The 27,075-nt window shown below is 46.8% G+C and overlaps 8 protein-coding genes across 8 annotated transcripts; 3 read left to right on the forward strand and 5 right to left on the reverse strand.

Moving 5' to 3' along the window:
• Positions 1-220: 220 nt before the first annotated feature.
• On the forward strand, positions 221-4,755 carry GLAREA_06066 (uncharacterized protein; the record flags this gene model as incomplete). The annotated part of the gene is made up of 8 exons (XM_008081480.1): positions 221-223; positions 279-2,401; positions 2,449-2,615; positions 2,674-2,930; positions 2,983-3,095; positions 3,144-3,850; positions 3,900-4,057; positions 4,105-4,755. The coding sequence occupies 8 exons, from the start codon at positions 221-223 to the stop codon at positions 4,753-4,755; spliced, it is 4,179 nt and encodes a 1,392-aa protein (XP_008079671.1).
• A 71-nt stretch (positions 4,756-4,826) lies between these two features.
• GLAREA_06067 (alpha/beta-Hydrolase) lies at positions 4,827-5,777 on the reverse strand (the record flags this gene model as incomplete). Its single annotated transcript, XM_008081481.1, has 1 exon — positions 4,827-5,777. The coding sequence occupies one exon, from the start codon at positions 5,775-5,777 to the stop codon at positions 4,827-4,829; it is 951 nt and encodes a 316-aa protein (XP_008079672.1).
• Positions 5,778-6,396: 619 nt separating this feature from the next.
• On the reverse strand, positions 6,397-9,135 carry GLAREA_06068 (F-box; the record flags this gene model as incomplete). The annotated part of the gene is made up of 1 exon (XM_008081482.1): positions 6,397-9,135. One exon carries the CDS (start codon positions 9,133-9,135, stop codon positions 6,397-6,399), a length of 2,739 nt encoding a protein of 912 aa, XP_008079673.1.
• A 695-nt stretch (positions 9,136-9,830) lies between these two features.
• Positions 9,831-12,482, reverse strand: GLAREA_06069 (uncharacterized protein; the record flags this gene model as incomplete). Its single annotated transcript, XM_008081483.1, has 3 exons — positions 9,831-10,678; positions 10,733-12,229; positions 12,293-12,482. 3 exons carry the CDS (start codon positions 12,480-12,482, stop codon positions 9,831-9,833), a joined length of 2,535 nt encoding a protein of 844 aa, XP_008079674.1.
• Positions 12,483-13,965: 1,483 nt separating this feature from the next.
• Positions 13,966-15,165, forward strand: GLAREA_06070 ((Phosphotyrosine protein) phosphatases II; the record flags this gene model as incomplete). Its single annotated transcript, XM_008081484.1, has 6 exons — positions 13,966-14,099; positions 14,159-14,199; positions 14,249-14,324; positions 14,374-14,556; positions 14,635-14,770; positions 14,815-15,165. The coding sequence occupies 6 exons, from the start codon at positions 13,966-13,968 to the stop codon at positions 15,163-15,165; spliced, it is 921 nt and encodes a 306-aa protein (XP_008079675.1).
• Positions 15,166-17,566: 2,401 nt separating this feature from the next.
• GLAREA_06071 (RING/U-box) lies at positions 17,567-18,766 on the reverse strand (the record flags this gene model as incomplete). The annotated part of the gene is made up of 1 exon (XM_008081485.1): positions 17,567-18,766. The coding sequence occupies one exon, from the start codon at positions 18,764-18,766 to the stop codon at positions 17,567-17,569; it is 1,200 nt and encodes a 399-aa protein (XP_008079676.1).
• Positions 18,767-20,025: 1,259 nt separating this feature from the next.
• Positions 20,026-24,603, forward strand: GLAREA_06072 (P-loop containing nucleoside triphosphate hydrolase; the record flags this gene model as incomplete). Its single annotated transcript, XM_008081486.1, has 4 exons — positions 20,026-20,451; positions 20,497-22,226; positions 22,271-22,935; positions 22,982-24,603. The coding sequence occupies 4 exons, from the start codon at positions 20,026-20,028 to the stop codon at positions 24,601-24,603; spliced, it is 4,443 nt and encodes a 1,480-aa protein (XP_008079677.1).
• A 628-nt stretch (positions 24,604-25,231) lies between these two features.
• GLAREA_06073 (Protein kinase-like (PK-like)) lies at positions 25,232-26,453 on the reverse strand (the record flags this gene model as incomplete). Its single annotated transcript, XM_008081487.1, has 2 exons — positions 25,232-26,232; positions 26,279-26,453. 2 exons carry the CDS (start codon positions 26,451-26,453, stop codon positions 25,232-25,234), a joined length of 1,176 nt encoding a protein of 391 aa, XP_008079678.1.
• Between the last annotated feature and the right edge of the window lie 622 nt (positions 26,454-27,075).

Consider the following 27,075-nt stretch of genomic DNA (forward strand, 5'->3'; position numbering starts at 1 on the left):
GCGCAAGAATATGAGTTGTTGGAACAGCTGTAAACAGTTGCGTTGCGCGAGCTTGGTAAAGCTTGTGATGGCTCCGGCGTTGTGTCAAGGCGGTGAGAGTTCCTGGTTCATGGAAAGTTTAGCGTGGTGGAGAGTCGGCAGAAAAAGTTATGGTGGGTGAAAACATTGGTTGTGGTTGCGATTGATACAATGCGCTTTTGAAGCGCAAATATTGTACTCAATGGTGCGTTTGTTTTCTGATAATGCTTGATTGGAATTGTAGCTAATGGCTTTCTTAGGCTTCGAAATCAAAAGCTGCGCAAGAACGTTTAACGTCGTTGGAGAAAGCATCCGCGCCATTCGACGACCAACTTATTGAAGCTGCAAAATTTATTGGTGTTCATCTCGAGGTCATTGGCAGAAGCGTAAAAGAGTTCAGAAATAAGGCGGTGTACCATGGAAGAGAAGAATGGCTACTACGTTGGATATTGAAGAAATTGTCCGACAAGAAAGATACGACTCCACAACAAAGTCCAGACGCTTGGTGGCTATTGGGGTACTTAATTCAATCGGTGCCGAGGAATACGGCTGCTAGGCTACTGGTTGAGAAGAAATTTACGGAAATTCTTAGAGCTACCGTCGAGGGTCTAAACAAAGCTGCTGGCGAAGCGGGACAAAATGGAGAAGAGAAACCGGAAGAATCAAAGAAGAGCTCAAAAAAACGGAAACGAACACCTGTTGAGGAGAGCGCCAATGCGAGTAAAGTCAACATTACATCAGTTTTACAAGCGGCGCACGCTGTGCTGAGCTTTATTACAACCGCGGCAGAGTCGGTTGCGAGCCAGGAGAACGGACGAGATATGGCGTTTACGGCGGAATATATGAAATCAACAATTCGAACTTCTGCAGAAGAATCTGCCAAACTATTGGGACTCTGGCTTTCATTGTTATCTCGCCACGCAGGATCGCGCATAACGAGCACTTGGCTTTCACCATTTATCGATATATGGCAGAGCCGAGTAGTTGGCGAGAACGACCTGATGGTATTCTCTTTGCATTGCACAAAGCCTATGTTACAACTTTTAAAGGATGGTCATTGGAAATCGGAGTTAGAAATGCTCGCCGCTAGAAATATCCTGATACCTGCAAGATCAGATTTGCTCGCAAATGCGGAATCCCAGCTTCTAAGCACTCTGACGAAAGTCTTTGTCATACAAGACCCTGCTACTGCTCCGGTTTTTTTCGATATAGCTATTCGATCAATTCAGACGCATGGAAATGGTCGCCGAAAACAGCACGACGATTCATGGCTGCAACATGCTTTCAATGTTCTTCAGGAAGGGTTTGTAGCAAAAAGGCATTTGCTTAACTGCACGGCTCTTCACTCAATGCTCCTTAGTGCTATACACTTCAAGGTAAAGCTTGATCTACCAAGTTTGCGCAAAGTCACTTCTCAATATGCTCTCAGTGAGGAAGAGCCCGATTGGTCCCTAGTGGCTGCGCTGCTGAAGCTTGATGGCAATGTGTTCTTAATTCCGGATCCTAGCGAGGACCTGCTCAGCAAACTTCTGAGTAAAATCACGAAGCTCCCATTCAGAGATGGATATCAATGGTCAGAAACAGTCAGCTCAGATGTTTTGATACCACTGATGCATGAATTTGCGAAAGCTCGTGATCTAAATGGGTTTTTACACCATTGGCACGCTGAGCTTGTAAAGTTCGAGAAATTGAGGGAAGAAGTTGAACTTAAATTCTTCAGCCCTTGGGAAGGTGATTCTCTGCAGAAAGAGCTACAAAAGATATTTGAGCCATCTTTGACTCTTCAACAAATTGCTCAAATTCTAGAGTGGTTGGAGTCAGAAGTCAACGATACCCCGAACGCCGTGTCTGTCATCTTACAGGCTATAGCAGGTGCTGTTTCGAATGAAGATGTGGTTGATGCTGTTGGTATTCGACTCTATCGTATTGTTCGTAACGCTCAATTGGATAAACGATATAGATGGCGCTCGTGGAACATTCTATCCCAGTCTCTCAACTGGATACAGAAGGCCACTCTTGAAGAGTTGGAGTTGATGTGCAAATCTGACGCCAGTATACTATCAGATCTACGAAAAATTCATAAGGCCAAGTTTGAGAAAGAGAGAGATAACCTTGAAATTTCGGAGAAATTTAGAGCCATGTGTTCGTTGTGGAATGCTACAGAGCCGGGAAGTACGTTCAACACGACCATAGAGCCTTTACTACTCGGATTTCTCAATGTGTTTATCGAAGTACTGGACAAGTCGATTGGAAACATTCTTGCTTTTAAATCTGATGTTTCAGGAGAGCGCGATGAGCCCAAACACTCGACAAATAGAGGGTTCTCTTGGACCCTTTCGTCTTGTGTCCATACTCTTTTTGTTGAATACCCTACTGTGTTGATGTAAGTTCTGTACCAAATCTTTCATGAATAGCTGCTAATCTATGTAGGCTCGGGCCCAAATTAGAAGAAGAATCTGGCTTTATAGACATCATGAGCAACATCTTTCTGCTTGCCGATGACTCTGACGCTTCTCTTGACCCAAAAACGACATTCCGTGACCTTTGGCTCTCACTTCTGCGCAATGATTTGGTCCTCAATTGTCCCCCGGTCACAGGTTAGTTACCGCGCGAAATATCGAAGCCATGTAACACCCTGCTAACTTTCAGTTCTAGCGACTATTTTGGAAATCATGCTTGGTGGTGATTCGTCAGAAGACACAATGGAGGTGCAGTCCTTCGCAATTCAGTCACTTCTTGAAATGCCCCTTGATCTTTTCTCTAAAAGTGATCGAGAACGAGTTATGACGAAGTGGTCTCTCAAGCCGGATATGATGGCAAAAATGGCAGAGCCTATGTTCAATGTGCTTCCTCTGGATCCAGCAATTCTTAGTTTGCAAGTCAAAGTAATGCACAAGCCGACTTTTTACGAGGTGAGAGATCCTAGTATATTCGCAGCTTGTTTCGTATGCTAATGAGGAGTAGGATATGTCTTTCCAATCTCTTGTCTCTTTAGCGGAAATCTTTCCAGAAGGTTGTGTCACCACCCACAAAAATACTCTTTCAATATTCAAGGAGCTTGTCCGGTTAACAATAAGGTACCTATCTCGACCCTACTACTTTGACAAGACTAACAAGAGTACTAGTCAAATGACAAATAATCCAGATCAAGCCAGAACCAGAGAATACCTTACTAGTACCTTGGACCAGATTAAGAAGAAGATGAAATCTATCGACTTTAAAAATAAGGGCAAGACTTGGAATTACGCGGAAATTGCTCTCCTTGACGTGACGCTCAGAGTACTGCACAACAAGATCGCACTTCTTAGTGAGGCTGATATTATTAGCGCCTCAAGGTTTCAAAATATTCTCAAGACATTCAAGGAATCACTCTTGACTCAAATGGAAGCAACAATGAAGAAGCTAGAAAAGAAGGTTTCAAGAAAAGAAACGACTATCGACCATTCGCTTAACCTACTGTCCATTCTCGACGCATTACCTGCTCTAGAGATCATGCCCTCAGAATTGGCATCAACTAAGACTTATGCTTCTACGTTGATGAAATCGGAGGATTTCTTGAATGATAATGGACTCGACACCGGTACACGGCTCGCCATATTCTTTGCTACGTTTAGCGACCACGGAAGCGATAAGTTGGAGCTCAGTGAGATTGGCGACGTCTTGACATCTTTCGGCCGGCAGGCTATTATCAAAGAAGCTCAACTTGCTACAAGTCGTAAGACACAAAAGGAAAAGCTGGCGGTACTAGATTTGCTGGTTGGTTCTGACAGTGCGGGGTTGATGCATTTGGAAAAGCTTCTAGCCATCCGGCAGGTGATTGCCTCGTGCGAGGGTGAGAGTTTTGATTTGAAAGTATATTACCACTGTACTAACATTGCCAGACACACAAAAACGTTCCAATGACGAAGGCGAAGAAAAAAGCCAAGAATTTGATTTGACCACCATGTACACTATCTTATGCGGAACTCTCTGGAGGACTACGGAGGTTCGCCGATTTCGTCTTATTAGTGAGACAATGGTCTTTATGCTTCGAACTAAGGTAAGTTTTACAAACACGTCAGCTCTTCAAACCTAACACTGATTTAGGGTCGATGTATGTCACAATGGAGTATTGATAGTACACTCGGTAGTATCACTATCATGTGCTCTCGCAATGGGCCATCCCTCCATTCTATGAGAGCGGGTACCATTTACCTCAATCTCTGCCAAATTATGCAGGCAGTGCTTACCTCGCATCGACTGAAATTGCAGGGACATTTCCACCTTGTCGTTCAAGTCATGCAAGCCCTCCTCCGATGTTTATTCATACCGCTTCCTCACAGCACGACTAAAACCACCAAGTTTATGGCACCTCCACCATGGCTTTCTTCTACAAAACACCAACTCGGAGCCAAACATGCCGAAGCCTACACCCGACTTCTCACTCTCATATGCGATCCTAGCGTCTCATCAGTCACTCGATCGCAGCACAACAGTCTTACTTCTGCAACACAAAAAGCCAAGGGAATGGCTGCTCAACATATGCAATATGTTCTTACCACATATATAAGGTTGCAGCTTGAGATGCGCATGTTACCTGAGATTAGGGAGAAAATGGTCCCAGGAATCTACGCAATCTTTGATACTACAACGCCTGAAATGAGGAGGATGATTAATGAGAGTTTGGACTCTAGTGGAAGATCTGTGTTTACCACACTATTCAGAGATTACCAGAAGTTTGGAAAGTGGAAAGGCTGATTACTCATTTTTCAGAACTAGAACGTCGTCCGTCAGAAAATTAGAAGAATGATACCCAGCAATCTGACTCCTCAATTTTTAATCCACTCCACCAAATCTTCCGCCCACTTCTCTCCTTCCGCCTCCCCCGCCATCAAAGCCCACGGCGGACTAATATGATTATGCCCCTTTAACACCTTAAACTCCAACCCCTCTCCCCAAACCCTCTTCCAAGCCTCCACAAACCTCCCCGTCGGCCCCTCAATAATTTCTGGCTCATACTCCCCCAACAACACCAAAACCTTCGGCACCGCAACCTCCTCTCTACTCACCCCTTCCCTCCCAAGCGCCTCCACTATCCCAACCGCACACTTCTCCCCCTCCTTCCCCCCAAAATACTTCACCGCCGCCCCCTCCACCCCCTCCGCAAAATCAAACGGCACAGCTAACTCCACCACGCCCTTAACCCTCAAATTCCCCCCGCTCATCCCCTTCCGTTCCTCAAGAAACAACGAGTCAAAAGCCCACGTACTAGCATGTACACCCCCAGCTGAATTCCCCATCACCACAACCTCCCGTTCCCCCTCCTGACATAGATTTGCGACCACCCATTTCAGCGTCAAACTCACATCCTCGCCGCCAGAAGGGTACGCCGCGTCTTCGCCCTCGACGCCCACACGTCGGTAATCCGGGATGATAGTCGTGACGCCGCGTTGCGCGAAGAAAGACCCGGTGCTATGGTAGACCAGGGGATGTTCGGGGCTGAGTTTGGAGCCGTGGGTTAGGCCGCCGCCGTGGAGGAAGATGAGGATCGGAGACGGATCTGATGAGTGTAAAGTGGAATTGGGGGAAGGGGAGGAGGGAGGGAGATAGAGATCTAGTGTTTGCCGGGGGTGAGGACCGTATGTGTGTGTTACGCGTGGGGTGGCGAGGATGGAGGATTTATTTGCGGTGTGGCCTGGGGTGAAGATTTGGAAGGTTGGGAGGAGGATGGAGGGGATTGAGGTGCCGGATTTGAGGGTTAGGGTTTTGACTGCTTCCATAGTGGTGAGGTGGGTGTGTTGGGTGAGTTGGTTGAGGGGGAGTCAGGTGTAAATCGTTGTGATCAAGGGATTTTGGCTTATATCCAATGTCTCTTTGATGCGCTTTAAGTTTAAACTTTCAGACAAGTAGCAATTAGAAATAGCACTAGATATTTGATTTATATACACATGAGCATTCAGTCATGGGACATATATCCCGACCCCACCTTAGAATGTGGGGTAATTTGCCTAGGTTGCCTCGAGGCTACCTAGCATCAGACGAAGTGATCATTGGGAGTTCAAATCTCAGGATTCGACCATGCTCTTGATAGGTTTCACAGTGCTGAGTTGTTGTGTAGTGTTACAGTAAAAATCTCAGATGGTGTTGGCTTATATGTAGAGTGTGGATTTGAGCTCATTCGGATATGATTAGGTTTGTGCAATGCAGAACATGCAGGATGATAGAGGTCTGAAATTATGGTGAACCATTGCCGCCGTGAAGTTGGTGGTAAATATTGCCATTTAAATATGAGAAGTTAACGTGGACCCATATGAGAACATGAGATCGTTCTAAGGAGACGAGATCGGCAAGAACATCCAAACTTTTGCAATACCATTTTCACAACCATCTATCCCAAATCTACATAATCCCACACCCAATCCCATACATAGCCCTCTCAACCTCCCTCTTAACACTATACCAATCCGCCCTCCTCTCCGCAAACTCATAAACCTCTTCCGCGCGAAACACGCCCCCGAAACGACCCCCATCAGCTATGACCTCCGCCATATCCTTCGCGTGTTTCGCTTCGATCAGATATATCTGACTCAACTCCCTCAACGCCTTGAAATACTCCAGTAAATCCGAGTTGCGAAGCGTGCGGATGTAAGTGTAGAAGAGATTGGTATCGGAGATAAGAGCGATGGCACCGTCTGTGGAAACGCGCTGGCGTTTCAGGTGCTTGCAAAAAGCGGTGAAGAGACGGAGTCCGACTTCTTGGTTGAAGACGTCGAGGGTGTTTTTGTCGGTTGAGCCGTTGAGCATTTTAGTATGGGATTCGACTAATTGGACGACTTGTTTGGCAGCGAGGGTTGGGCCAATATCAAAGTCCATAAGTTTACCAGGACCAGGGTCGAGCGGATTATAATCTGTTGGTTTCTGCAGAGTAGCGCAGAGGTATTCGACTTCATCCATGAGAACGTCGATACCCTTGTTAAGACCCGCAGCAACACTCTCATCCAGCATTTGTTCGAACTTCTTTTTCGCTTTCACAGCTGGGTCTAAGAAATCATTTCGATCGGCCAGTTTGGTTGCCGCGAGTTGTTGTTCGTAGAAGACGTCTATCATCTGGGAGATGAGATCACCGACGTTGACAAGTTCGAGGAAGGTCACAAGGGGGGCAACACCTTGTTGATGTTCGCTTACTTCGCGAGGGTTGTATTTAGATAGATGTTCCACTGCTTTGTCGAATCCAATTTTGACGTGGCGGGTGCCTAGAATTTGGAGGAGGACAACAAAGATTGCCTCGCATTGCTCACGAGCTTCTTCGCCTGTTTGACCTCCAAGTCGGACGAAAAGAGCCGCTCTTTCTATGCTGGCTTTCGCAGAATGTGTGAGGTCGAGAGCGACTTCGATACTAAACAATGATTTGATACCTTCAAGCTTCGAGGTCATCAAGGCAGCTTTGGCTGCCAATTCATCCGTTGGAGCCTCGGGTAATGGCGACGGTGGACCATGACCAGGAGTATTCGGTCTTGAAGGTGGATTCGAGACTGGAACCGACAGTGATTTCGGTACTGGCGCAGCTAGAGTAGTTTTACTTGCAGGTCCCATACCCCCAAATGGCATTGTGATTGCAGTAGGTAAAACGTTGACGGGCATCATGACCACTTTCTTGAAAGAGCTTAGGAAATCTTTCTTATCCGCTTGTCGATTGAAGTTACCCATGTAGAATGATTCTTTCGTAGCTTCCTGTTCCGATAATTGCTTATCCCACTCATCTACTTCGCTTTCTGCTAGCTTCTTGAAATGATCTGCTTCTTCCGTCAGGTACAGGTCCACATGTGGTTCAAACACTCTCGCTACCAATGCCTTTGTCTTTTCTGAAAAGTCATCGCCGGAGTTTTTCGAAGGCTTAAGTGATAAGCTAAACCTCAGACTTTGCTCGAAAATTCCAGATACAGCTTTCAGGTATGAGGTAAGGTTGCGCTCATGTGCCTCATCAAATAGAGGCGTTACATACTCCATGAGGATGTCTTCCGCAACTTTATCCAAGAATACCTGCAGCACATCCTCTCCAGTGGGAAAAACCCGATCAATGATATTCGCCTGCTCATTGATCTTCACCGCAAGACTTTCTAGAAACTCCCTCGAGGGTTCCAATGCGATAGCATCCGACGAAGCCTGATTAATACACTCCATCGGATTCCCCAACTTCTCATTAAAAATGGGATGTTTCTGAACAAACAGTTCAATCCCAGCATGTCCCCCATTTAGCACCCCAAGAACATGCGCATACCGTCTCATGCTCCCATCTATATCCCACACCTCATATCCCTTCTCAAATTCCCTTAATACCGCATTTTCGAAAACTCCAATCATAGTAACCAATCTCTCCTCCCTCTGTCTCCAACCCTGAGCCCAATCACTCTTCGCAAAGACCGTAAGATGAGCCAGCATCTGCGCCTGCTGCTCGGGATCTCTATACACCCGAAAAATAACAGGATCGACATGACTTCTCGACCTCGCAAGATCAAAATAGAACGGCGCCAGCGCCGCATATATCTTCCCATATTCCAGTCTCGCAGATCCACGAATAGAGCGCACGCCCGAGAAAATGTTAAGCAGCGCCTCTGGATCTAGCATCGGGGCCCTCTCGATCGGGGACTGCGCTTTCGATCCCAACGTCAGAGTCTCAAACCCATCGACCGAAACCCTAGATTTGACATCCTGGCTCCTCCTTTGTCTTTCCTCCTCTACGCCGGCGTCAAAAAGCGTCGTACTGACTTTCCTTTGCGCCCCGACACCATTCTGCACACCGATACCCAGTCTCTTAGCCTCCTCCTCATGTCTCTTCCGCATCACCTCTCTCTTCCTCTTCATCCCTTCTTCAAACCTCTTCCGAGCCTCGCCCTCATTCCAAAGCCCCATCGCGTGTAACCTCTGCACCCATCTAGAGTCCTCGTATACCATTTCCAGCATTCTTTTACTGGTGCGCGCGAAAGAGAGGAGGTCGGGGATGGGTAGGTAGTCTAGTATCCTAGAGATAATTTCTGCGGGGAGGACGGGCTTGGATTCGATCATGGTGGTGGATTTGAGGGTTGAGAGGAGGGAGCTGTGGTGGGGGGTAGCTTGAGGGGCGCGTTTGAAGTTCGACATCGTGATGGGTTTGGGAGGCATGATTATGGTGGGAGATATGGGGCTGCTGGTGTGCGCATCTCTGCTCAATTGAGCGTTAGGAGGTGAAAGAAGCTGGCTGCAGGATTCGGTATGGATGGTAGGTAGCAGTGTGGTGATGTCGTGTGGGGATTAGCGGCGGTCAAAATGTGGAGGGAATATATTGTCGGCTAACGACCACCAAAATTATTCATCCAGATACGAACGTGCCCATGTGATTGATTAAAATACACGAGCGATACTGAGTGTAGTGCTCTCTTAATGTAACTGTAGATACCATAGGCTTCGTCTGATGTGTTGACGTGACCAACTACGAAAAATCCGGTTTAAATTTATAGACAAAACACATAATCCAAACCTCCATTCAATGTTCATTTCAACACATATATATATCAGACCACATTTACAGTTCAGTTAGAAACTAGATACTAGATTTTACACCAAATACCATACTAAGCATCCAAAAACATCAAAACCCAGGCATAAATAAAACGCTAAATCCATCCGGGTATTCCTCCTGGCCCCCCAATCCATGTTGCCGGATGTACAAGATTAAATAGGTTGGGTATGAAGAAGTAATAAAAGCAGATTTCAGATAACAAGCACGCTAAAAGGATCCCCTTATATGTTGTTGCCTATGACTTCCGCTATCCTTCTCCGTCACATTACTGCGACTTTTAAATCTCCTCGACGAATTTTGTAGATCTGGCAGGGCTACTGCTTTTTTGTGCTGGGAAAGTGGGAGGTGGTGCCAGATCTTCGTCAAAATTGTCTCTCGCCTCAAGAAACTCTTCCTCTTCTTCCTCTGGTTCATCGGCGGGACCAACGGTGCTCAATGTACTCACTGTGCTGACGGTATCGCCTCGACTAGCGGGTCTATCCTTCGCAGACTCTGTGGCTAGGCCTAAAGATTCCTGGGATTTGGTTTTGCTTGCGGATGATGCAAGCGCAACATCGCGAATACTTGAGCTCCTTGCACCAAGACTCACATTGCTTGCATTCTTGGTGCTCGCTCCAGTCAATGCCGCACCACCAATGAAGCTACTAGACTTTTCCGGCTCCTTCTTTTCTGGATAGTCTGCAGGTTTCTGCGCCTTGCTGGATCCACGGGAGAATCTGTTCTTCAACCAGCTCTTGACCTTACCGCCATCCTTGGTAGGCGATTGAGGTGATAGGGGGGTTGAGTCATTAGGGTTCGCTGCATCAGCATTTTCACGCATGCGCAAGCTAGCCTGGTCTTCCATGGAAGTACGTATGGCAGCTGGGCGGTCAGTAACTGGAGCGGGTGATGGCTGACGCGGCGCTGATGCGGCAGCTGTGGTAGGAGATGATTCGGTAGCTTCATGCTCAACCGGACTTTCAACGACCTCTGAAGCTCTGGCAGTATCGGCATCTTGTTTTGAGTCATTGACCACGGCAGCCTCAACTTTATGGGAGTTTCTTTTCTCCTTCGCAAGTCTCTTCTCTTCATCCCTTGCTGCCTTTTCCTCTGCCTTCCTAGCCTTTTCTTCTTCCTTGTCATGTTCTGATCATAATTAGCATTGCAAGCAAGCTCCAACAAACGCAAAAGAACACTTACGTTTCAACTTTCGATTGATTTCCTTTTCCTCTCTTTCTTTCTCCTTCTTCTTTGCTGCATCCAGTCTAGCCTTCTCCTCATCGGCCTTCAATTCGGCTTCACGAAGTCGCTTCTCCTCTGCCTTTTCATTGATTTCATCTAGAACCGGTTGGACGTTCTTCGAGGCAACCAGGTCGACAGCACTTTGGTTGATGAATTTGCCACCACCAATATGAATCTTCCCGTGATTCTCCATGCGATTGTCACTCTTTGCCTGGGCGGCTGCGTGTGCTTTGATTTCCCACTCGTTGAGAAGCGAGGGTGCCACCTTTCCGGTATCTGCGAATACCTTTTCATCTATACCATGCAAGCGCTTAGTAACATTACGTTGAGCAGCGGCAATCAACTTCTCTCTGTCCTCTTTTCGCTTCTTTTCGTCCACTTGAGTGATGTTGTTTGAGAATATAGACATCTGGGCGCGAATCTTGTTGGATTGCTCACGATCTTCGTCCAGGCCTCCGTCGCTAGAAGCGCGGCGACGAGCTCGTCCTCGGATTGATAGTCTAGATGATGGCTGTTTGCTGGAACCATAGTAATCCCGATACTCGCGGTTCTGAGCATGTTCGTCATGAAGCTTTGCAAGGCGCTCTTGCGCCAATTTTTGAGCGGCTTCCTGTAAGTTATTGAATCGCATCGCCGGCGCTTCATCTGTAGAGGTAGAGGTTGAGCTCTTTCTGCCATGAGCAGCAACAGCTCCGCTGTGGCTGTGCGAGTTCCTTTTATCCTCCGCTTGCTTTTCTTGAACCTTGTACATTTGCTGAGCCATGGCAACGGCTGATGCGTGCAGTGAGTTTTGCCTGTTCATCTCATTGACCTCTGGGGCCACAGGTGGGTGAGAAGTGTACATTTCTCTTGACATGGTCGTAAAAGGAACCGATCCACCTTGTGGCAAAGCATCAGTGCGTCTTTTACTCTTGTGAGCTGAAGTGGCCGCACTCAAGGCATTTGCGACTGCGTTAGCTTCGTCGGGGTACGTCTCCAGCTTTGAAGGTGGCTGTGGTGTTGAGTCCGCTCTCTTTCGACTCGTTGACATTGCGCCAGTTGCAGCCAACAAGGAGCCTTGTCGACCAAGAGCAGTATATCCATAATCTATCTGAGGTGATGATTGGCCTGCTCCGAATTTCTTAAAAGCTTGCGTGGCGGCCGAGCTTCCAGCACTGGTTGCTTCAGGTCTCCAAATCTCAACTTTTCCGTCATTTTTGTGTGCTAAAAGCGCGGCCTTTGCGCCGTGTGCGCTCTGTTCTGGCTGCCATAGAGGCTTCATCTTGTAGTCTTTCGCAGAAAGAGCAGCGGCAGCAGCTGGGGCGGATGGATCCGGCTTCCAGTGCTCGAATGGTTTCTGATTGTTCCACCCAATTGTGGCGGCAGCACCGGCTGCAGAAGTGTTCTTCTTGAGCCCCGTGGAAGGGTAACTTGGAAGATCCTGCGGATTCGCATACTTAAGAGACGCTGCAGCGCCTAGTATGGTGTTAGTAGAGCTTTCATAGACTGTATTTCATGTGTTGGGTCGCTTGGACATACCGGCGGAAGACAATTTGTTGTCGCTGTCGAGGAAACTGTTTCCACTGTTGCTATTTGTCTGAGACTGTGGTTTGGTGACGTAGAGCGCGGCCGCGGCAGCTTGGTCTTCCAATTTGGAGGAGTGAGTAGCATGGCCCATCGGAACGTCCTCAATAGGACCCGTGGGCACGACTGCTGTCGTTTGCGCCATTCTGTTAGGGGTTTTTTTGTTCAGGATGTGGTTCTTTGTTGCCAACGTCTTGTATATGTTCGTGATGCTGGGAAGCCCAGTTTCAGGTCCGTAGAGCAAGTGTATTCTCTCCACAGCCGAAGAGGGGTGAGCTGGCGTGTAGGTATTTCTCAGCGAGGTAGATATCTTATTGCTTGGGTGATGTCATTTAGATGTTCTCTCGCAATCGTGGGTAGCACAGCTCGCAATGGGTATGGGCTGAGGCAATCCGTGATGTTCGAGTACGTGCAAAGTGTTCTGATCAAGAATTTTGGTGAAAGAGAAAGTACATGAGAGTTGATGAGAGGATGCCTTGGATCTTGTTGGCATCATAGTTTAAGCTAGCAAATGGTTAGCTGCAATTTCCCAGACTGCCGCTCCTTTCCACGCAAAGGGTCGAGGTCTGTGGTCGCAAACCCCCCTCGAGCGGTGGTGACGTCACTTCCCGCCCTTCTGGTGAGCCGAAACCTGGGGTTTGTTTGTTTGGTCGGCGATCCTTTGGAAAGCGTTTGGTAGAGACATAGACAGAAACAGAAACAGAAACAGAAAAAACAGTAAAAAGGACCTATATCTGCCGATGGCTAAGACAAGATACGACAGATAACTTAATCATGTTTCTATTAACAAGCATCCAGGTGCAGCCTTGAAAACTCGGCGATTTTGATCTTGTCCTGCCGATTCGAGATGATTGACGCAGGGATTCTTCCAGATGGAGAGCTTCTTTCTTGATTTGGAAGAACCCTTCACTCGAAATCAACATAGAGCAGTTGCTTCAAGAGAAATGTTGGTGCAGAGTCTATCTACTCTTTGCCTGTACATGAGTGTAGCAAACATTTGCAATTCCCGATCGTACAAGCCTCTCAGGCGACCGGTTGAACGGTTGGACTCGCTGCCTTTCACATGTTTTTGTTGTATCCCGTACTACAGAGACTTCGAGCTCTGATTCTCTTGGAATTGCAGCAAAGCGACAATACCTGAACACCACAGGTAACTTTAAACATTTCTAGTCAAAGCGTACAACTCCTTTTGGTCTTGCTTGATATACAAAGCATTTTCTTTTTGCAAGAGCAATACCAATTTAAGGTTGTGTTATAGAAAACTACCCTTCCCACTGTACACCAACCAAAAGCTCTAATATTCATATCAGGTGAGTATGTAGCAACTGCAACAAGCAACTTACGCTCGAATTCAATTCCTCTTCAGACATCTCGCCTCATACAGACCCATGCAAGCCACGCCCACAGCTTCCCGAAATGGAAATTAATTCTCCATTTCCAATTTCCTTGTTTTGGGACCCCCCACAAAACAAGCCTCTCTTCTCTTCAATCAACGACCGACGACAACGCACACCGTACCCTCGTACATTAGATATAGTACGACGTACTGATTCAGAGCACAGCCTCGTAGATCTTCTGCACGCGGCTTTCCATGTTGTGGGAGTTGAATTGATTTTCTTGAACACATGATGACGGATTCGAAAGATAGTACAAAGGGGTCACTTGACGTTCAGGAGGGCGATATCTTAAACCCGGCGGGGTTTGAGAATCTATTGAACTTTAGAGATGTGGGCAAGACGATAAATGACTTCGTGGGTGAAAAGTATATAATAACCTACAGCTATCCAGACGCAATCCGCAACTGACTACCCATCCTCTCAGACTCATGAAAGAAGGTCTCCTCTTCCGCTCAGCACGCCCAGGTAATCTCCAATATCCAAAGCCCTACGTATCTAGACTTACCGAAATCAGACGAAGCAACCCTGCATGATCGTAGCCGTATTCAAAAAGAATTCATGATAAACACTATAATAGACCTACGCACAAAGTTAGTTTCCTACTCATCAATCAATAATACTGTATTCTAATTAAGTCAGCACCGAGCACGCAAACCAGAAAAAGAAACGAGAAGGTCAACTACAGCTACCTCAAGAACTCCAATCTAATGCTGCGCTACTGGGACCATTTGAGATTCCAGGGGTAAACTATAAACTGATCAATATTAACGGAAAGAGTTTTGAGCGTTGTCTTATCAAGAGATTATCCTGGTGGAGTTTAATGTAAGATCTTATGTTCCCTAATCCTTACCTTGCATTGAGTTAAGAGGGTAGACGGATTCAAGAGACTAACGGTAATAGAAAAATGGCATTTCTCATGTTATTCCGACAAAGAATGGCCGCGATCAGTATCATGGGTCGAGAAGTAATGCAACCACGCGGTCTAATCGGCCTAGGAAAAGACACACTCGACGCCTGTGGTTCTGAAATTGCAGAAGTAGACATTCCCATCCCCTTCTTCTTCATTAACTGACATCTCAGACCCTCCGAACGATATCCACATCCCAGCCCGTTCTCATCCATTGCACCCAAGGCAAAGATCGCACGGGAATGATCATCTTTCTGGTTCTTCTCCTCCTGAAAGTCCCGATCAAAGCGATTACGCATGATTATCTGATGTCGGAAGGGGAGTTGGAAGTCGAGATGGAAGAGAGGATTAAGGAGATTAGGAGTATTGGGTTAGATGAGGAGTTTGCGGGGTGTCCGGATGCTTGGGTGGAGGAAATGCATCGGTATCTTGGGGAGAGGTATGGTGGGGTGGAGGAGTATCTTAAGGGAATTGGATTTGAGGAGGGGGTGGAGGTGAGGTTGATTGATGGTTTGAGAGTGTGAGATGCTGGAGGTCGTGGTAAGCTGTTCATTGAGTGTATATGAGAGCAGCTTTCCTCTGTATCAAACAGTCATATACTCCTTCTCCAGGTGAGAGGACTTACGGATTGAAGCATTAGGTCCGATTATGGTGATATAATCCTCATATATCCACTTAACCCTTCTGCGTCAGCCATACAGGCATCCATCATTCAACCTCTCCTCACCCAAAGCCTCAACTACATATTCCCCTTTAAAGTTGACACACAAAACGTGACCACCCCTCTCAGCTCACTGTCACCAACCTTTCGGACGTCAACAAAAACCCACACCACTCCAACAAGCGAATGCGCAAGCGGAATTTCAACTTTCACCGCTCTTTCCAGCACCGCAAAAGCAAACGCGGGATATATGTGCAAACCCGTCTCACGTGACGGAGTATTACCAACCCGGTGGTAACGGCGACGGAACTTTCGTTAAATCCGGGGAGATGAATATCATCATTATGGCTGAGATGGTGGTTTGGGCAGGCGGATTTGACGCGGGTGAGTGGGATGAAAAACATGAGGGAGTCATGTTTTTTGTTGACTTGTGCGTTGAAGAATTGTGGAACCAATCAGCTTTGTAGATGGAAACATCGAGTCAAATTTGACAAGCATCAGTCGTTTTATTGATTGTTTCAATTTTCATGCAGTAAAGTCCATTGTGTTGATAGTGCTGTAAGTCTCCAGAGATTTGAGTTGGCTCTAGAGAGGTCGGTTGAGAATTTGGAGAAGAGGAACTTGAATCGTGATTTCAGATTTGTTAGTCAATCCTATTTAACGTAGAATAACAACGAAATACTTGTATTTGGCGCTACGAAAGTGTAATTATTTTAAAGTAGATTGTTGCGATTAATCAATTGTAATAAGATATAGGAAGCCGTGGTTTTATTTTCAGGAATTAGAGATTGTTCTCTCTCTAAATAATAATTTACAGAAATTCGCACCCGTGGACTTACTGGGGGGTGATTACAAAAGTTTGAAACGATTTATTGTAAACTTCTTTGTTCGTATGTACAGGTAGAAGAGAAGAAGTGGATGAGTTATGGTATCAAAGTCGTGCCTACAGCGACGGGTTCTTGCATGTTTGTAAAACGAGCGGCTGAAAGGACAGCTCTCTAAGATTTGCATGATTCACATGATGCTCAATAGAACCTCGACGAGTAGGTTTTGATCTTTGTTACTTAACAAATTCAATTTATATCAGTGCTTTATGATGAAGTTCCCACTTCGGAGGAGCTACAAGGAATCTTTCGGTTTGTTACTAGAATCCCGTGCAGAATTCTATGATCGATATCATGCCGACTTATGCAGCTCCCAAATCTTTTTTACTCCTGTTGATTCTACACTAGTCGTTACAAAATTTCTTAGTGGCCAAAAGTCTTCTCCGCAAAGGGGAAACATATTCATCAACAAACACCTTTTATGGAGATTAGTAAAACCGCCACACGTTTTATAAGCTCTTTGTGTGCAGTATTTCAAAGAAACCATGGTTCTTGTTTGTCAAACGGACGTTTTTTACAGCATAATTCAATTGACTTGCATACTCACGCTGGAATGAAAGAAAGATCCTAGTAAGTTGGCAGTAAAGAGATAACTGTACATTTTCCCTCTTATAGGCTGTCTAGAAAAACGCTGACTTTTTCCCATCTATCAATGTCGGGGCTTACTATGTTTACTCACTGACTGTATGGTAGAATATATATGGCCAATAGATTATTACTTGAGCTTCTGTTACGCTGTAGAAATTATCTCATGCTCGATTTTCTTCGCGAGAAGATTAGGGTCTGTGTTCATCTGCTTTGTGGTTACGATTATTAAAAACAATTTTGACGTTGTTACTTATCATATACTCTACTAGAAGACCGTTGCTGTCTTTTCTTTGTTTCCTTCCTCTTTCATTTTCTTTTATCATTAAGGTGTTTGAACCTTTGAATATTCTAGTTAAACCTTTGTCTAACTTTGTACCACCACATTTATCGTAGTAACACCTCACTCTCTCACTCCCTATAAACATATAGTGCGTAATAAGTCAGGCTCTTTATACACCGTTGGAAATAAGACTCTTACAATTTTTCAGACGTTGTTTCTTTTCACTAGCACAAAAGCTTTTACACTCTCTTTTGTTGCTGCACGCGCTCGCACGCTACCACGTCTTTTCAGGGGTTACTATTACATTATTTTTGCTTTCTTCGTTTGGCTTGACCAGATTTTGGAGGTCGACATTGGACGCTGTCGTCTTCCTGTTTCTGGCACTTGTTAATCAAGGAGAGGGTACGCCCTCATTTTGATGGTGATGACCGTTCGTTGGGGATCAGGAATCCGAATATCCAGCGGTATAAGTTGTCCAGATTTTCTCTAGAATGAGCGTACTAAGGAGAAATCTAATCCGATAGTGGATCAAGCGGACACAAGTCCTCGTCCAGAACTGGGGGCTGCACACCTAGATATGACTTTATAGTTGCGATCACCCCTCCGGTTTCATGTGCAACCTCTCGGAAAACATCATCAAACTGCTCTTGAAGATTTAGTGCGAGCCTGGTAGTCGCAGGCCGAACTCCCTTGAACTTTAGGAAAGACGCAAGGTCTTCTCCTGGAACTTCGGGAACATTCATGGCAAGAACCTTTTGGATGCCAACTAACGCTTTATAAACTGTCTTCCGGTCCTCTGGCTGATCACAGGGCAAAGGTAATGTAGGTAGTAAGGTGGAAGAAAAACAACGTTCTCGTACCTTAGTAGTCCAAGTTATAAATTCGTATGAAGTAGAACCCGATGGAGAATTACAACACTGACGGCTGGGATCGTGAGTATCCCCACGGCGCCGATGAATACACTTTTGTACCAAAGTCTCAAACATCCTTGGTTCATAGCCGGCTTCAGGCTGAGCCTCTTTAGTAGCACAGAAGGAGACCGTACTATATAGCCGCCCGGAAATCCAATCACGTTCCCACACGGCTGCGAGCGAATCCAGGACTTGTGAAATCCTGGTTGATTCACACATGGCTTGCGACTTTGTGCAATTAAGAGAATGACTCTCAATGCAAGTCGGACATGAGGTTACTGTCAACCCCATTGTCCGTTTCCAGGATGTTTCCGTGAAATCACCCAATTGCCGGATTTCAACAACAGACGAGTTTTCTACCATTACCCCCTGGCCATCTTGATTAATACCAACCAGACATCTGTCCAGAGAAGATTTAGGGGAGTATCTACCACCCAAGAGATTGTAAGAAACAGTAAACTTTGAAGGCGGAGGAAGTGACCATCTTAGGCGTAAGTCTACATGTTCTCTGCAGAGTGGGCATTTGCCGGTGATCTTGCTAGACCTGTCATCAGTATGTTGATAGAGGATTAAAACTGAAAAACAGTGTTTGCATAATTCATGGCTACATTTCTCCATAAGCCACATTGGACGTTCTTGAGAACAGGGTTCCAAGCAAATGGCACAGATTAATTGCTCGTTGAATGGGCCAGGGTGTTCTCTCCCGGGCATCAATGGCTCATATATTTCCACTTGGGAGTGTATGTCAGAACGTGTAGTACCATCTAGTTCAAGGCCGTTTGCTTCGCTTGTAAGAGACATTGTTTGTAAGTTGTGGCTGATGTTTTCGCGAATGCTGCTGTTGATGGATGACTCATGATTCATCACGAGACCGGTATTTAGAGGATTTTATAATGATTGTTTTCATAGAACTTGCTCTTCCATCAACACGGTCATTGGGTATTACCTTTTTCTGAGAACAGAGTTGTACTAGACGATTGAGTTCTGTGTAGTGCTCTTTGTTCCGATATTCCCAATATTTCGCCACCTCTTAAACCTTAATAGAAAACACCTGAAACAGCCAGTTGTGTATATGTTGGAGAGAGACCAAGCTAACACTAATTGTGGGGGACTGATGAGCAAACGGTGTAAATTGTTAGGACACCTTGTCGAGACCTAGGATGGATACATAACGCTTTCTTAAATTAAGTCGATCACGTGTATATGATTAAGATTGAAAAATGTGAGACAGAGAAAGGATAAAGGATTCCGGAGCGGGATGCATATTTTGTAATTGCCGTCTAGATAAGCTTCCGTGCCAAGGGCAGGTAGATGGGCTGGGCTGTGTAAGTTTGGCATTTGGGAGGTATCGGGTTTACTTTAGAACGGGGTATACCGTTCTATATACTATTAACCGCCGTAATATCAAGACCGAGGGACTAAGAAGAGGTGATTCCTTCCTGTCACCACTATTCAGCCTGTCGGCGACTAAGTACTACTGTAGGAAGTCGTGCAGTCTTCTGCTGAGGAAGCAGACGGAGCCATGTTGCAGCGGCAGCGTCTCGGCCACCGTATCCACGGACGTAGTCCGGATCGATCTAGCCGATTGCTCGCTTATCCTCCATACATTGTTTCGCACAATGATTGGCTTCCATGGCGCGTACGATTCTATACGAAGTCGCATTGGCGACTAGGGCGGCCATTGCGCTTATTACGGGCCCGCAAGGCTCTTTTGGTGCAACTTTGCGATCTTGCATCCTTGTAAGAGTCGCATGCACACCGAGGCAAAATGCACTACGGAGTTCACAGAGCGCTACCCATGCCGCCACCTTTTGCCCATACATCTCATTCAATAATCATGGCCGAACACTGCTTCGGCTGGTCAACAAAACCGTTGCGGACTGGTGGCCATAGTGGAGTCATCGAAAGTGTGCTAGGGCCTCAGACAACCTTGACTTGAACTGAGAGGAGACTCGGAAGAGATGCATCTTGCCGCTCGACTTCCCCATTCTACATCTCACCTGTGAAAACTCTCGCCCGTGAGTTCATGGATTGCTTCAGACCCGCGTCTCGTTGATACCATGACCGACTTCGCTCGCGATAAGGCGCCTGCCCTGCCCGAGCCTCAAGCCGCGGCCCAGAGCACCAACCACGAGGAGCCAATAGACGCGGACAACATCGAGAGCGATTTCATCGAGAAGGACTTCATCGAGGGTTCGCAGAATGGATCGTTTCCGGGTGGTGATAACCGTGACCCGGAAAAGGGAGAAAGGGGAGATGGAGAGAAGAGGCCGGACGTGAACCGTTTGGCCAGTCATGCGACAAACACAAGTGTTGGTACACAGGTTACTGAGTCGCCGGTCGAGAAGAAACCATGGTACAAGAACGTAAATCCTTTGCGATGGGGTGCTGTGCCTCCAGTACCGGAGACAAGAAGTCCTTCGAGGGAACATACCGCTGGCTTCTTTAGTTTGATATATTTCCAGTGGATGGCACCATTAATGGCAGTATGTATCGCACCCTTCGTACGACAGCAACTTCTAACGTAGCAGGTTGGTTACAAACGCCCGCTCGAACAAAATGATATCTGGACGGTCAACCCAAATCGGACTGCGAAGCTTATGACCGACAAATTACAAGCTTCCTTCAAAAAGAGAAAGGACCGAGGAGACAAATATCCGTTAATATGGGCGTTGCATGAAACTTTCAAATTCGAATTCTGGATTGGTGGGACATGTCAATTTTTCGCGAATATTCTTCAGGTTGTCTCACCATATACGCTTCGGTACCTTATTCAGTTTGCCACAGATGCATACGTCGCACAGCGAAGTGGACAGCCAGCACCGCACATTGGTCGAGGAATCGGCTTGGTTATAGGTATCACATTCATGCAGATGCTTCAGAGTCTGGGAACAAATCACTTTATTTATCGCGGAATGATGGTTGGAGGAGAGGCAAGAGCAGTGCTGATCTCCGTCATCTTCGAAAAGGCCATGAGCATATCTGGTCGAGCAAAGGCGGGTGGTCGTGCAATTGAAGGTGCAGCTGAAGCGAGCAAGGAAGAGGAGACCAAGATCGACCCGAAGAAGGCGAAGAAGTCAAAAAAAGGAGTTAAGAATGTACTTAATCCTGCGAAAGGTGTCGCGGGTGATGGAACTGGCTGGGCTAACGGCAGAGTGGTCAATTTGATGTCCGTTGATACATATCGTGTCGACCAAGCGTCAGGTCTCTTCCACATGGTGTGGACAGCTCCGATCGCCTGCATCATTACCTTGATTCTGTTAATTGTCAACTTGACATATAGTGCACTAGCCGGTTTTGCACTACTTGTTATTGGATTACCCCTCCTTACGAAGGCCGTTAAGTCCTTGTTTGCTCGGAGAAAAGTTATCAACAAAATTACTGATCAGCGGGTCAGCCTAACGCAGGAGATTTTACAAGCTGTGAGATTCGTCAAGTACTTTGGCTGGGAAAGCGCTTTCCTTCAAAGACTTGGTCAGATTCGAGACCGTGAGGTATCCGCTATTCAGGTTTTATTGACCATCAGAAATGCCATCAACGCGGTCTCGATGTCGTTGCCTATCTTTGCCTCGATGCTGGCATTTGTTACATACTCCTTAACGAATCATGACTTGAATCCGGCCCATGTCTTTTCTTCGCTTGCACTCTTCAACTCACTGCGGATACCCCTGAACCTGTTGCCATTAGTCATTGGACAGGTCACAGATGCTTGGTCGTCTGTTTATCGAATCCAGGAGTATTTACTGAGCGAGGAACAAGAGGATGAGGCAAAACCCGATGAAAATGCCAAGAATGCAGTGGAAATGGATCACGCTGACTTCACCTGGGAACGAACTGCCACACAAGATCCCGATAGCATTCCAGTTGGTGCAAAACAGTCCAAGGAGGCAATCAAGATTGAAAAGGCACGGAAGAAGACGTTGAAGGATGAGGAGAAAGCTGCTGAAAAGTCAGCCAGTCCTGATGCCATCTCGTCTGGAAACAGCACGCCAGACGACGCTACTACACTCACAGAAGACAGGGAACCATTTAAATTGCAAAACATAAATTTCTCGATCGGACGTAATGAGTTGGTAGCTGTCATTGGTGGAGTGGGTAGCGGAAAGAGTAGTCTTTTGGCTGCACTGGCTGGTGATATGCGTCGAACTAAGGGAGATCTAACAATCGGCGCCAGCAGAGCATTCTGTCCGCAATACGCATGGATTCAAAATACCACCGTGAGAGAAAACATATTGTTTGGCAAGGAAATGGACAAGGAATGGTAGGTTCTCCTTTTATTTCCGCTTACGTTACTGACACATGCAGGTACAATAACGTCATTGATGCCTGCGCTTTGCAAGCGGATTTAAATATGCTGCCCCAAGGAGATGCTACCGAGATTGGAGAACGTGGTATTACCGTTTCCGGAGGACAGAAGCAGCGATTGAATATTGCACGTGCTATCTATTTTGATGCTGATTTGATCCTTATGGACGATCCTCTCTCCGCTGTTGATGCGCATGTTGGTCGACACATCTTTGACAACGCGATTTTAGGTTTATTGAAGAACAAATCTAGAATTCTCGCAACTCATCAACTTTGGGTTCTCAACCGATGTGACCGCATCATTTGGATGGATGAAGGACATATCCAAGCTATCGATACGTTTGATAACCTCATGGAGAACCACCCGGGATTCCGCTTGCTGATGGAGACTACTGCCGTCGAGGAGAAGCAAGAAGAGGAAGAGCATGTCAATGATGATGAGATTGAGGATGAGAAGAAATCTCAAAAGAAAAAACGTAAGCGAGGAGTCGCTTTGATGCAAGCGGAAGAACGAGCAGTTAAGAGTGTACCGTGGTCGGTTTATGTCGATTACATCCGTGCGTCAGGGTCGATCCTGAATGCACCAATTGTTCTCTTGTTTCTGCTTCTCTCACAAGCTGCGAACATTGGTACCTCACTCTGGTTATCTTGGTGGACAAGTGATAGTAAGTATCCTGGTTCTTGAGCGGCAGATCAAGCTAATTTTTGTAGAATTTGGATATTCGAAAGGTCTTTACATTGGAGTTTATGGTGCGCTAGGCGCATCACAGGCACTTGCGCTTTTTGCATTTTCCTTGGCCCTGACATTGTATGGCACCTTCTCCAGCAAGACCATGTTGAACAGGGCCATCACGCGTGCTCTCAGAGCGCCGATGTCTTTCTTCGATACCACGCCACTAGGTCGCATCACCAATCGATTCTCGAGAGATGTCGATGTTATGGACAATAACTTGACAGATGCCATGAGAATGTACTTCCTCACTTTGGCCATGATTTTATCTGTCTTTGGCTTGATCATTGCCTATTTTCACTATTTCGCTATCGCACTTGGACCACTCTTCCTCCTCTTTCTCTTCTCTGCCGGATACTACAGAGCATCCGCTCGAGAAATGAAACGATTCGAGTCCGTCCTTCGATCACACGTTTTTGCAAAGTTTAGCGAGGGCCTATCTGGCACCGCGTGCATCCGAGCATACGGATTGAAAGACAGATTCGTTGTCAATATTCGAGATGCCATTGATGAAATGAATAGCGCTTACTTCCTCACATTCGCAAACCAACGTTGGTTATCAACAAGACTGGATATCATCGGTAATTTACTCGTCTTTGTTACGGGTATCCTAGTCGTTACATCACGTTTCAACGTCGACCCATCTATCGCTGGACTTGTTCTCAGTTACATCTTGTCAATCGTTCAAATGATCCAATTCACAGTCAGACAGTTAGCAGAAGTCGAAAATGGCATGAATGCCACCGAAAGACTCCACTATTATGGTACTCAGCTCGAAGAGGAAGCGCCATTGACAACCATTGAAGTCCGAAAATCCTGGCCTGAATCTGGAGAAATCATATTCGATAATGTACAAATGCGTTATCGAGCAAATCTCCCATTAGTTCTCTCCGGTCTCACAATGCACGTCAAAGGTGGCGAGCGCATCGGAATTGTCGGTCGAACAGGTGCAGGAAAATCCTCCATCATGTCCACACTCTTCCGTCTCGTCGAGCTCTCCGCCGGCTCAATCACCATCGACGGTCTTGACATCAGCACCATCGGCCTCCAAGACCTTCGCTCCCGTCTCGCCATCATCCCACAAGACCCAACTCTCTTCAAAGGCACCATCCGCACCAACCTCGACCCCTTCAACGAACACACCGATCTGGAACTCTGGTCGGCCCTCCGCCAATCCGACCTCATCTCCGACACGGCAGCCCTCGACGACAAAACCCCCGGCCGCATCCACCTCGACGGCATCGTCGAAGACGAAGGCCTCAATTTCTCCCTCGGCCAACGCCAGCTCATGGCCCTCGCCCGCGCCCTCGTCCGCGGCTCCCAGATCATCGTCTGTGACGAGGCGACGTCGAGCGTCGATATGGAAACGGACGAGAAGATCCAACGTACTATCGCTACGGGGTTTAAGGGAAAGACCCTTCTTTGTATCGCGCATCGTCTGAAGACGATTGTGAATTATGATCGCATCTGTGTTATGGATAAGGGGTTGATTGCGGAGCTGGATACGCCGTGGAGACTTTATGAACAGGGGGGCATTTTTAGGGGGATGTGTGATAGAGGGGGGATTAGGAGGGAGGATTTCGTGGGGCCAAAGGAAGAGTAGGACGTGAAGTGAGTGGGTTGTTTGCATTTTAGGGGCGTTTGGAGCGGAAAATTGGGGGGGGTTTAAGATTGTTATTTTTTTTATGATGAGGGTGGGCTGTATATACAAATTGAGATGGAGGATATAATTAACATTTATTTATTGACTTGAGATTTGTGGTGTGGTTTGTTGTGTACGAGTGTGAGGGCTTCAAATGAGTAGGAAATTGCGGTCATTTTGAGATGATGTGACGCGTCACTGTCATGGTAGAGGGAATAAAATACCAACTTCATGTGGTGATTTCAGGAGTGGATGATCTTGCTATAGTGTTTTACCAGCCGGGTGATAATTGTGTTCCCGGGAAGATGAGGGATTAGTGGTAGTTTAGACAAGTAGGTAAGGGTAGCTACCTGTTGAAGAAGATGCTTATGGTGATAGAGAGTAAAGTATTTAGTAGACGAAGTTATTGAGACACATAGAATATAATCTACCTAATTCATAAGAGATTCATGTCAAGATAAGTCTCTGGCTAACTCAAGTGCCACCCGCACCCATAATTCTGGCCCAGAAATCTACCTTCCCAATTTTCAAACGCCGCCAATGTCTTAACCAAACGCCCAACCAAAGTCCTTGTAATTCCTATCCTCTATCACGCCCCGAAATCCAACCTTCGAGCAACCCCCTCTACCATCCCAGGCCGTTTACTCTCCGTCGCGCCCAATCTACTTAAACCCGACCCCGGGCCCTTCTTCGGTAAATCCTCGTTGCGCGTAGCTCTCGGTTCGCCTCTCCACCACCTATGTTCGAGGACCTCCCTTGCTGTAATCCTCCTCCTGGGATCTAATATCAACATCTTCATAAGTAAATCCACGCCATCTGGGCCTGCGGTACCGAACATGCCTAGGTAATGCTCGGGGCCGTGTACTGGTGTGGTTGGGGAAGGGACTGTGTACTCTGGGAGTTTAGAAACGCCAGCCCAGTTTTCTTCCGTGGGTGTCCCAATTCCGGCGCATATTTTGGCGATCTGATCGATTTCTGTGTCTCCAGGGAGATATGGGTTTCGAATTACTAGTTCCGCAAAGACGAGACCAACACTCCAGATATCGACGGCGCCGGAGTAGTGTTTTGCGCCGAAAAGCAGCTCTGGAGGTCGGTACCAACGGGTTATCACATTGGATGTCATTACGCGGTATGGATCTGCAAAAGACCTTGCGAGACCAAAATCAGCAAGTTTGATCTCCCCATCGGCAGCTATGAGCAGATTGTTGGGTTTGATATCGCGGTGGAGGACGAAGTTCTCGTGGCAGAACCAGATTGCGCGGCTCAGCATGCCCATCCAGGCTTTTATGTCAGCGGCGCCGTAGTGGATGTTTTCGATGTCTTTGATGAGGACTTCGAGATCGCCGAGGGGCAGGTATTCGAGGACTAGGTTTAGGTTTTGGTCTTTGGAGGAGAAGACGGAGAGGAGGGAGATGATGTTTGGGTGGGAGAGTTCTTGGAGGTGTTTCAATTCGCGGATAGCGTCGGGGGCCATGCCTTCTTTGTATTCTTGCTGGACTTTAATTTTCTTAATGGCGACGAGATTTGAGGGGTCGGATTTGTGGTGGCCGATGTAGACGTTTGCATAGGTTCCTTCTCCTACCTTTTTGCCTGGAGGGGGTTAGCTTTGCAAAATGTGAAGAAGATGAGGAATAACCTTTAACGTATTTGTCTTTTTCTTCCTCATTCATTTGTTCTGCCACATCTTTCAAGCTGTTGCTTCCGAGGGTAGTACTGGGTGTGCCATTGCCTGAAGAGGCTGCGGAGAGTTTAGATTTCGAATGGGGTCCTCTCTCTCCCGAACCAGGGACAATGAGAGGAGAGACGGCCATGTTGAAGCGCTGTTCCAAGTCCTGACCCGAGGTTTGCGACGTGGAGATACCGATCCTCCTAGGTATCTTCAATCACCTTGTCGCGGTCGCAGGGGAACAGTGATGTACACAGGGCTGAGGTGGATGAGCACGAGGCTGTCGTCCCACATCTACGAGGCTCACCCAGTCACCTGACCATGACCGAGTACGACCATGGATCCAAGCTCGGTCCGCTCGCTTACTGAGCTTAACGCCTAAAACGGGCAACGCTCGGGGTGATGTGCGTGTATCTCCGTCTCGGCAGTGACGTTATTCAGCCAGGACGGATGCAGACCCATGAGGTCATCAAATCTCGTCAACTCTCGTGGGCGAAAAAGCTAAACAACCTGGCAAACGCATCCACCAGCCACAAGTCTGGAACACTAGGCATCGATTCCACAGCTAAACATGGGATGTGATAGGTTTCTTGGCCATTAGCAGTGATTAAGCACGACGCGTTTGGGGCGAGCTTTTCCGTCAAGAGCTTGGTGAGCATGAGGTAGGATGGTCTCGCCCAAAGTATAACTCATTTCCTGTTGCCCGGTCGTCATCTTCTGTACATAATTCTTCTGAGGATATACACATCACTGTTTTTCACTTCGCC

Source organism: Glarea lozoyensis (assembly GCF_000409485.1).
Source record: "Glarea lozoyensis ATCC 20868 chromosome Unknown GLAREA15, whole genome shotgun sequence".
In the NCBI taxonomy this organism is placed as follows: Eukaryota; Fungi; Ascomycota; class Leotiomycetes; order Helotiales; family Helotiaceae; genus Glarea; species Glarea lozoyensis.